The sequence below is a fragment of the Pelophylax lessonae genome, assembly GCF_965119305.1.
Source record: "Pelophylax lessonae genome assembly, chromosome: 11".
Classification (NCBI taxonomy): Eukaryota; Metazoa; Chordata; class Amphibia; order Anura; family Ranidae; genus Pelophylax; species Pelophylax lessonae.
Genome location: NC_138778.1, coordinates 174,841,932 through 174,853,446, shown reverse-complemented (window position 1 = coordinate 174,853,446; position 11,515 = coordinate 174,841,932). Strand labels below are relative to the sequence as shown.

The window sequence follows — 11,515 nt, the reverse complement described above, 5'->3', positions numbered from 1 at the left end:
CCACCGCCATCTGCTGCCAACATTGGAGTCACATGCTTCCTAGACCTGGAAATACTGGGAACCCCCTTGGGGCTCCAGCAGTTGAATGAGATTTCAGAGTAGCACATGGAAGATAAGTGTGAGCAATGGATGGGGTGGCTATCAAGCAAACTTGATTGGGTTATCTGCTGTAGGACTGGAGGTCAACCGATAGTTTGACCATGTAACCAAATGCCTTAGATCAGGGGTGTCAAACTCAATTTCATTGTGGGCCACATCAGCATTATGGTTGCCCTCAAAGGGCCGGTTATATCTGTAAGATTAGATGTCAAGAGCCCCCCACCATCAGAAGTCAAGAATCACCCACCCTTACATCACAATGCACCCCCTTTCCTTGTGCTACTTCCAGGAAGCAGATGCGGGTGGATCTGGGAAGAAGAGAGTGCAAGGTCTGGAGGAGGAACCAGAGGAGGGCTGGAGTCAACTTACAGAGTTTGCTGAATGCTGAGACCTGGGGAGGCAGAGACAAGGTGGTGTTGTGGCTGCACAGAGAGGTGCAGGATCTGTAGGGGGAGTTCTGCCCTCCTCTCTGCTGCAGACTGCTAAGAAGGGGGGTGGGCAAAGATGAGCCTTTCTGCAGCAGCACAGAGATGCACAGGATCTAGCAAAGAAGTTCTGCTGCTGCCTACTGAGAGAAGGTGGGGTGCCGCAGCTGCAGAAGAGGTGGGAGGGCCACATGAAATGACCTGGGGGGCTGCATTCGGCCCGCGGGCCTTGTGTTTGACACCTGTGCCTTAGATGATCTAAACCTTTTGCACATCTCAGTAAAACATCACTTTTTAAAAATGGTTAATGCTCAACTGTGCTTTATGGAAACAAGCTGATGAGAAACAAGCTGACAGGAGGAAACTGACCTTGTATAGTTCATTGACTGTCCAATCACAGGCTGGAGGCAGGGAGGTGACCTAACTTTACTGCTAAACAAAAGTAGCGAAAAGTCAGGTCACCAACCTCGCTCTGCTCTCTGGTCAGGTTGTGTATATCACAGGAGTGGCTGGAGAGAAATATAAATGCTCTGGCAGGTAAACCACTCCCGTTTATTTATTTCAGCTTTGAATTGAGCTTTTTAATCTTTAATTTTAGAAAAAAAATAAAGATCCCTTTTACCCAATTATGTGTTCTTAACCACTTAAGCCCCGGAAGATTTTACCCCCTTCCTGACCAGGGGATATTTTGCGATTCGGCACTGCGTGACTTTAACGGACAATTGCGCGGTCGTGCGACGCTGTACCTAATCTAATTTGATGTCCTTTTTTTCCCACAAATAGAGCTTTCTTTTGGTGGTATTTGATCACCTGTGCGATTTTTTGATCATGCGCTATAATCAAAATAAGTGCGACAATTTTGCAAAAATAACAATATTTTTCACATTTTTTTATATGAAATTCCCCCAAAAAAATGTAAAAATCTAAATTTTTTTAAATTTTTGGCCAATTTGTTTTCTGCTACCTATGTTTGGTAAAAAAAAATCACAATAAGCGTATTTTGATTGGTTTGCGCAAAAGTTATTGTGTTTACTAACTAAGGGAAAGATTTTTGTCATTTTTGTTATTTTTTTTTTTAACGAGTAATGGCGGCGATCTGCGATTTTTTTGGCGGTACTGGGACATTGCAGCGGACAGATCGGACCCTTGACTGACATTTTTTACACTTTTGGGGGTACCAATGACATTACTGCAGTAATCAGTGCTATACATATGCACTGTTACTGTAAAAATGACACGGGCAGGGAAGGGATTAACTTTATTAGAGATGCAGTGACTATGTGTGTCCCTAGGGGCGTGCTTCTTACTGTGCAGGGATGTGGCTTTGTGTGTAACAGCACAGATCAACGGTCCTACATAGCAGGACCGTTAGATCAGTGCTTTTACACAGGGAAGAATGACAGGCGGCTTTGTTTACATTAGCCGCCTGCCTTTCTCCCTTCACGCGGACGATCGCATCCGGCGGCGCACACCTGCCCGCTATTGGCTCCCAGGCTAGTGACGTATATATACATCACTTTGCCTGGCCGGGGCTGACCACCGCAGTAAATAGTCATGCGGCGGTCGGCAACCGGTTAAAAAATACTTAAAGCGGACCTTTGCCCTCCCCTCCCACCTTATTTGTTGCCAGCAGTCTCCCGAAGAAACCAATATCATGCATCCAAGGTGGCAGCAGGACCTTCTACCGAGCATGCATTGCTGCGTGTTATCATGGCGCCAGTTGCAATAACCCAAAAGAGACAGATGGCCCTCTCATGATTTTAGAAGAAGATGGGGACATGGAACTGGGTGTTTAGAGGTGGTCCCTTACAAGACTCAATCGCTAGACATGTGAGTATGTTTTTCGCTCATCTTTAAAGTTAGCCTTCCCTAACACTTATTCAGAAATGCAGGCCGCAGATTAGAAGATTGAATTACGTCAGCTGGCAGACCCTCAAGACTACAGCTTTGTTTACAGTGGTGTCCCTGAACCGACTGGGTGCAGTACTTAGTATTATATTTTACTGTCTTGTGCCTTTTTTTGATCATAGTTCTTTTTTAATTAAGTAAAGAAAAAAATAAATAATAAAAAAAAAACAGTTCTCTTCATTGTAGCTATCAGCAAACAATACACAGATACTTGGAGATAGGACAGAAATTTAACAGATACCTGTGACACGCAGGGTAACGCCCGTTGAGAACTGCGATTGGGCAATCAGCACGCTGAGATTTATGGAAACGCTGAGGGAATATAAATAACCAGAGAGGATGTTTGTTAATTGTATAAAGTTCTTGGAAACACAAAACATTCGGACACACAGCGGCAAGAAGTATCACGGGCTGAAGATGTGGCATTATTTCTCTGTCCTCAGCTTGTTCCTTCTTCTGGAGAAGGGTCATCAGACTTTCAGGACTGCCCCCTTGAACCAGGAAAACGCTGGCACCTGTACAGACACATGCCACCCTCATGACTGTGCCGAGGTCCATGCTCAGGGTTATAAGGAAAATGGCGTCTATCTGATATATCCCGCTGGCCCTTTGTTCAGTCCAATGCCAGTGTTTTGTGATATGACCAGTGAAGGAGGTCCTTGGACGGTGATCCAGAAGAGGTTTGATGGAAGCGTAAACTTTTTCCGAGGTTGGGCAGACTATAAGGCTGGGTTTGGGCAAGCTGACGGAGAACACTGGTTGGGCTTAAGGAACATTCATCAACTCGCCCGAAATAAGCCGCAACGTCTAAGGATTGACTTGGAAGATTTTGAACGAGACCATCGATTTGTAATGTACAGTAACTTTTCCCTCTCGCCATTTGCAATATCTCCCGAAGAGGATGGCTACAGACTCTATGTTGATGGATTTGAAGAGGGGGATCCTGATAAACCTGCAGGAGACTGTTTTTCGGGTTTCTCTGGGGTGCCGTTCTCCACGTATGATTATGACAGAGATGCATATGTTGGTAACTGTGCTAAGGCCTACCAAGGAGCTTTCTGGCACACCCAATGTCACAATGCCAATCTTAATGGGAAATACCTGCATGGCCCCACCAAGGAGTATGCGGCCGGAATAGTGTGGTCTTTTTGGAAAGGATACTATTATTCCCTAAAGGGGAGCGAGATGAAGATAGCTCCATCAGGATCTTACTTAAGTGGCAGCCTAGATGTCTAATATGGCATTCCTATTTTTTCTTTGTATTGATGATAAGTGGTGATTAACCATACTCTTTTAAAAATGATTGGAAAGAAATATCATGTTGTATTACTAGTTGCTTAGATCTAAATATTACCTTGTAATCAATGTATGAAAAATAAAATTACATTTTTATTGCAGAAATAAATTGAATCAGTTATTGGTCTAAAAGTGGCAAATGCACTGGGTTAAAGTCAAAGCAAAACTAGGTTTCGGTATTGGATAGAGTGGGGAAGAGTAAACATTTCTGCCTGATATTAAGTTCCATCTTTGACCCCATTGGGGAGATTTTATTTTTTTTACTCTGGCACCTGTTACAGGAATTGTCACCAGAGCAGAAAGGCACAGACAGCAATAAAACATTGTAGAATTGTAGTGTTGCTCTGGAGAAATTTCTCATCACTCCCTGTCCCTACAGGAAGTCTTCCTAATAAGGACACAGATGATAGTACAAACCTGAAGAAGGCTCTAAACGTACCCTAAACTATACAAAATTAATTAAAACAATTTAGTTGGAGTTGGGTTTTAATTCATGTGAGTATAATCCCTGCATGTATGTGTCTATGAATGAATGGTGTGTTTTCAAGAAAGCTTTGCGGTGCCTCCACTAAGCGGAATCCGCGTGCTTAGCAGGGAAACTCTCCACTGATTGCCGCTGAACAGGCGGTCAGGCGGATGGCAAGTCCGTGTCTGCTGCGCTATGCAGAGTAGACATGGACATAGTCCTCCTCCCCTCTATGGGGGTATCCATCCATTTCCTTCTGATGTCATCCGATCCGCCGGACAGATGGGGAATAGGACCACCATCCATCAGTGGACAGGATCGGACCGGTTGGCGGCAGGTGTCAGTGCTGACATCTGTCGATCCATTGAAGAAGCTGGAGGGTCCAATTAGGTCCACCTGAAAAACTGACTGGCAGACCTGATCGGACAGCCCGTGTGAAAGAGCCTTAAGGCTGCATGCACATTTGAGCTGAGCATCTTTGGTCATTTTACAGGCATTTCCTTTTAGCATTTTTACAGTCGTCTGAGGCTTTGATGTTTTTTAGAATTGTTTTTAGCCAATATAATATAGCCAGAAATACTAGGCAATAAAAAAGTCAGATAAGAGCATTTTTGCACATTGGCACGTTTTTTAAGCATTCCCATTGAAGTATATTTAGCCAAAAAAAACTAAAAGCAAACTAAAACTAAAAACTAAAAGCTGGGGCAAAAAAAAATGAAAAGTCAGCAGCTACAAATACCGTAGCTGCTAACTTTTAATATATAGACACTTACTTGTCCAGGGAGCACGCGATTTCAGCATTCCAGCCGATTTTTGGATCGGCTGCCGAGTGCTGCTGCCGCCATTCGTTGTAAGGGAGACCGGCAGTGAAGGCTTTCGGCTTCACAGCCAGTTCCATACTGCGCATGCACGAAGCACGCTGTGGTTTCTAATTGATCCGGCAGAGGGGGAAGGAGGAGGGGGCCGAACTTCCAGGGGACAGAGTGGCAGCGCTGTCTCCTGGAATTAGGGAAGGGTACCTGTCAAAAACAGGAACCCGTTCCCCCCTCCCCCCTGAAAGGTGCCAAATGTGGCACCGGAGGGGGGGGGGAGCAAATCAGTGAAAGTTCCACTTTTGGGTGGAACTCAGCTTTAAAGCTTGTAGCTCAAAAGAAGCACATGTATTTTTTGAGCTACAAGCCCCAAGTGTCACTATGTTTAGGTGTAAACAGGCACAATTGAAAACCATGAGACTTTGTTTGTTGAGCATTTTTGAGGTTCGAGCTACAAACGCGCAGGTGTGAATGGGGCCAATGGTCTGGCAAGTTATATCTGAGTGAACACAGTCACTGCTTTTACTGTATATATGTTAAAGAATCCAAGAGGTATGAGAAACCTAAGGGTTGATTAAGTCCACCAGTTACTAACCATAAATGAACAAACCTTTAAAGTAGAGATAAACCCTAAAGCACTGTGTATCACAAAGCCTTTCAGGTTGTCTAGGGCATGTCTTTGGCATCCCATCTAGATGTGTGATAAAGAGCAACAGACAGCATTATATTATTGCACCCCCCACATCCCTGTGAAGGTAGCTGAGGGTACTGAGGAAATCTACTAAGAAAGTGTTCTGTATGTAGCAAAAAATATCTCTGTTCCAAGAAATTGGGAGATCATACCTATGGACCTAATCGATTAACAATAGACCTCCCCGTCTCAAGAACAAAAAAATAAATTCCAATTTTGAGGGTTTGTTATTTGTGGTGGATGCCAAGGCAAAGGCTTTGGGCTGTTGTCTGTCATCACTGGACACCAGCTATACCAGATCCTGAATAGATTTTAGATTGGGTGTGTTGCCTCCTTTTTGTGAGTAGTTGGTGTGAAATAAGTAACTTCAGTATGAAACCCACCACTTCTTTAAAGACTGTGGAGTCAGGTATAATTTGCCCTTAAATCTGGGGTCGCCAATCCTTAAAGAACTAACACCAAGGAGGAATTAAAGCTGGCCTTGCCTTTATTTTCCCGCTACTTGCAGTATACATAATATACACATTCTACGTATATAGAGTAATGCATCACCGAAAATGTTTTGGTTTGTGATTTAATATTTACGTCACTGCTTTACATTGTAAGGTCTTAGTTATGAAAGTGCTCCTGTGCAAGAGCAACTTCTTCCCTCCATTAAACTATTGGTCACGTAGAATTACTTATTTACGATAGATAGATAGATAGATAGATAGATAGATAGATAGATAGATAGATAGATAGATAGATAGATAGATAGATAGATAGATAGATAGATAGATACTAAATGTGTAAAGTTACCTTTGATTTACTCCTGATCTCTTCCTTCCTGGGTCCAAAGGGTCAAGAGGAAATGGTAGAAGGATTCTACACTCTGCACGTTAAAGGTTGGTCAGGCCACTTGGAAATTACAAACCAGGAAACATATTTGGCCATGATTAAGAATGTCTAAGCAGTGCGCAGTAGATGGGCTCAGCACTAGGCCAACCCATTCTTTATAAAAACTCCACCAAGGGTCCTAGTGGACCCTTATGCAGTAACACATTGTAATAATGGTAGGTCCTCCCTTGTTGTTAAAGCAGAACTAAAGTAATCAGAAACTGTGAACAGGCAGGCTCTTTTTTGCAGGGAAGGCATATAATGCAGTAAAATACACCTACATGCCTGCTCACTGTCATCTGTGGCACGTAAAATGAGCTGTGCATGTGCAGCTCAGCTTACATCACCAGCACGGTCCCGGTGTGCCGGGATGACTGACTCCTGTGCATGCACTGGAATGGTGTCATCCTGCACTGTCCAATGAAGACAGCCAAAGACCAGCACCCAGCAGAAGATCCTGGCTCTGACGAGGGATGGAGACTGTTGAGGGAAAGGTAAGTTTAGCTCCTCTTTAATACTTTATCCAAGATAAACCTTTTCTTCTAGAGTGGCAGTAGGGTGCTTGGGCATGGGAACATTTAAACTCCATCCCTGTATACATAAAGTTGACCATATACAGCAGGGGTCTCCAAACTTTCTAAACATAGGGCCGGTTTACTGTCCTCCAGACTTTATGGGGGCCGGACTGTGACCAGTGGGACTAGAAATTATCCTGGCATCAGTGGGATTAAACAATGCATCTTTGGTATTAGGGGGAGGAATAGTGCCCTATCACTGGTGTCAGTTTGAGGAATAATGCCCAATCGTTGACGTCAATGGGACAAATAGTGCCCCATCATTGGTGTCAGTAGCAAGAATATTGCCCCATTGTTGGTTGCAGTGGAAGGAAAAGTGCCCCAGGTGCCAGATAAAGATGAGCAAAGGGCTGTATCCAGCCCCCAGTTGCAGTTTAGAGACCCCTGATATAGAGTATACATCTGTGTTCTAGATTTTAAGTTTTATTAACATTGGACCTGTGCACGTTTACATTTCAAAATGGCCTTGTCCACCATATGTGGTAATGTAATCAAGTTTTTTTTCCACATGTTCACTGTTTTTACAATTTTTCTTATTTCGCTTTCATACTGAAACATCCTAGTACTCCTTAAAACGCACCTGTATTGTGAAAGCTGTGCCCGAAAAGGGCCAGCAGAAGGCAAAGACCAGGACCGGTGCTTCCACTAGGCAAACTAGGCAGCCGCCTAGGGCTCATTGCCACCTAGGGGCGCAGCCATGAGTCGGCACTCTCTCTCCATCATTAATGATCCTTGTGAGCTGAGGGGAGAGGCGGGCAGTGGGCGAGGAAGAAGGGACAGAGGAAGATGATAGGTGACAGGAAGGGAGCCCACCGGAGTGCTGCCTGCATGATGATCCTCTTCGGCTGGAGCTGAGTGGCCTAAACCCCGAGCAGGAAGTGATACTCTGTACTGAGCTGGTGGGCAGCCGTTCACGCCCCTGGGTCGATATTAAGCAGGGAGCGGAGGAGAGCTGAACCTGAGCCGGAGCTCGGCATTGACTGCTGCTTCTCCATCCACCACGAGCCGGTTGGAGCCGTGGTGAGCACTGTGGTCCAGGAGAGGAGCGTCCTGGGAAAAGGAATAACGGTGAAGGAGCGCAGAGTGCGGACCACTCTCTTCATACTGCCCAGTGGGTGTCCCCAGAACAGGGGATCGGGGTCCAGGGGTGTGACATGGAGGATCCCTGGTGTGAAAGGGAATCAGGGTCACAAGGTTTGCCATGGTGAATCGGAGTCACCAGGTGTGACATGGAGGATAGTGGTCACTGGGTGTAACAAGGGTTCGGGGTCACCATGTGTGCCCTGAGAAATTGGGGTCCCTTTGTGTGCCATGGGGGATTGATGTCCCCAGGTGTGACATGTAAAAACATCAGGGTCTTTTCGAGTATGACATGGAGGAACATCAGGGGCCCCTGGTGTGACATAGAGGAACATTGGGGTCACTGGGTATGACAGCATGACATTGAGGAATATTGGGGTCCCAGGATGTGACATGGAAAAACATCAGGGTCCCTGGGTGTGACATAGAGGGACATAAGGACATGAAGGAATATGGGGGTCACTGGGTATGACAGCATAACATGGAGGAACCATCAGATCAGGGTCACTGGGTATTACATAGAGGAGTTTTTAACCCTTTCCCTTTTTTTTTTTTTGGGGGGGGGCACAAGTAGCTGTTCTTGCCTAGGGCGTAAAATAGTCTAGCACCGGCCCTGGCAAAGACTAGTCACCAGTATTGCCTGCATGCTCCCTGCAGCTGATCATTTCCCCATTACTGACTTATCAGACCTTGTTCCACACTATGTCTCTGTGTGGAGGCAGCCATCTTGGTAAGGGAGTAGGGCTTTGCTTCCACATGCCACCTTTTTTTCTGGTGATCTGATAACTGGTGATGTTATAATAAAACAGCAGGAGGTGAGATTCAGAAACCACACATCCACAGAATAAATGAAGCAGAATGAGGTCAGATCCTCTCCAGCAAGAAGAACCGTGGGTAACACAATAGTGGCATCAATAAATCTCATGCCCCATTTTGTGGGACTAATAGTCAGAGACTATAGTGCCTTAGACCAGGGGTCTCCAAACTTTCTAAGCAAAGGGCCAGTTTACTGTCTCTCAGACTTTAGGGGGCTAGTGGGAATAGAAAAGGTCCTGGCCTCCAGTGGGAGTGAACAATGTCCTATTTTTGGTGTCAGTGGGAGAAATAGTGCCCCATTGTTGGTGTCAGTGGGAGAAATAGTGCCCCATTGTTGGTGTCAGTGGGAGGAATAGTACCTCATCATTCATGTCAATTGAAGGAATTCTGTACTATAGATGGTGTCAATAAAACGGAATTCTGCCCCATGGTTGGTGTCAGTGGGAGGAATAGTGCCCCATTGTTGGCTGGATAAGGGAAAACACCAGCCCGCAGTTTGGAGACTGCTGCCTTAGACAAACTCACATTGCTGATATGTAGCTATTAGTTTCAAGGCACAGGAGGGGAGCACATGTTTTTCAGAGGGAATGCAAGGAAAAAGACAAAAAGTTTTCAGGGTACTTCTTCATACACATTTTTTACCTGTTCCCTATATATCAGAGGTCTCCAAACGTTCTAAACGAAGGGCCAGTTTTCTGTCCTTCAAACTTTAGTGTGGCCAGTGGGAGTAGAAAATGTCCTGGTGTCAGAGGGAGTAAACAATGCCCCATGATTGGTATTAGGGGGAGTAATAGTTCCCCTTCTTTGGTATTAATGGGAGGAACAAAGCTCCATCATTGGTGCCAATGGAAGATATAGCGCTACATCATTGGTGTCAATGGGAGGAATAGTGCCCCATCATTAAAGTCAGTGGGAGGAATAGTGCCCCCATTGTTGGTGTCATTGGCATGAACTATGGCCCACTGTTGCTGACAGTGGAGGGGAATAATGCTCCAAGGGCCGGATAAAAGCAAGCACTGGGCCACATCCGGCCCCCTGGCGGCAGTTTGGAGACCATTGCTCTATAGCATAGCAAGTCTTCACTTATTAAGCTCTGGTTGTCTTTAACCATACTGATTTTTTCTGTGCATTATTCTTGTATGCTGCTCCTGATATCTCCATTACCCTGTCAACTCAGGTGTTCAGTGAAGTCCAAATAGCAACCTTTTTTATTTATTTTTTTTCCTTTCATTTTTGATCTGGTTTTAAAGGAAGGCTGAGAGCATTATAAGTACAGTATAAGGAGGAAGATCTAAGCCACCATTTGTTTGCACAATGCAACTGCCTATCATCAGAAAGAAAACCCAAAATCCATTTATTGATTAAACTAATTACTTGAAGAATTCGCAATTAATTTCACTAGTTTGTGGCACATGCATATATTAAGTAGCTAAGGAAAAAAAAAGTTTGGAGACAGCCATACTTCAAGGCAAGTAGACGGCCATATCAAGACATCTAGGGCTCCTGTGCATTAGCCCTAGATGCTTTTCCAAAGCTTTGTGTTTGTGAAAATGTCATTGGATTGGGCCTTTTTTTTCAACTTTTGAGGTACAAGGTCCAGATATTTGTTTTTGTTCAAACTTTTTTCAAATTCCTATTTATCATCTATATGCAAAATAAATATTGCATGCATGCTCAGACCTGATTGGACCAACAGCTAACTGAAGAACTGGCTTATTACACTGCTGATAACTGCAAGGCCGTGGCTTAGTGTTTTCAGCCTAATACAGAAAGTGATACTAGTGGCTGAATCTTCAGGTAAGAATGTTTGCAAAAAAATGGCAAACAATGATATACATTTAGGGCACATGTGTCAAACACAAGGCCCGCGGGCCAAATTCGGCCCTCCAGGCCATTTAATGTGGCCCTCACACCTCTCCTGCAGCTGCAGAAGAGCTCCAGCCCTCCTCTGGTCCTCCTCTAGATCCTGTACCTTCTGCTTTCCAGCATTGCCTCTAGCTTCTTCCCAGCAGCAGCACAAGGCAATGGGGGTGCACTGTGATGTTAGGGAGGGTGGGGGACTTAACATCTGATGTTGGAGAGGCTCCTGACGTCTTATGTAAGGGTAGGGAATGCTCTGGATATCTAGTCTAACAGATACAACCGGCCCTTTTCAGGACAATCATAATGCTGGTGCGGCCCATGATTAAATTGAGTTTGACACCCCTGATTTAGGGCATCATGCCCAAAACACTGAAAAATAGGTTTTAGGTTTAAATTGGCTTTAAACACCTGCATCCAAAATTATATCAATATGGGTTATATTTCTTGAGCCCATAGTATGATACCAATTTCATTTTATTAGTAGGACATGCAACAATGGTTTTGCATGCTTTGCCATAAGACTAATTTTGACCTTTTTGTGTTAGTTATGATGGTTAGCGGGCTAGGAGGTCAAAGTCGGATAGAGAAGGACCACCGATCACATTGAC

The 11,515-nt window shown here is 44.7% G+C and overlaps 1 protein-coding gene across 1 annotated transcript; it reads left to right on the top strand.

Moving 5' to 3' along the window:
• Window positions 1–2,713: 2,713 nt before the first annotated feature.
• LOC309567631 (microfibril-associated glycoprotein 4-like) lies at window positions 2,714–3,677 on the top strand. Its single transcript, XM_082273048.1, has one exon. It carries the CDS (start codon window positions 2,772–2,774, stop codon window positions 3,666–3,668), a length of 897 nt encoding a protein of 298 aa, XP_082129174.1. The 5' UTR covers window positions 2,714–2,771; the 3' UTR covers window positions 3,669–3,677.
• Window positions 3,678–11,515: the final 7,838 nt, after the last annotated feature.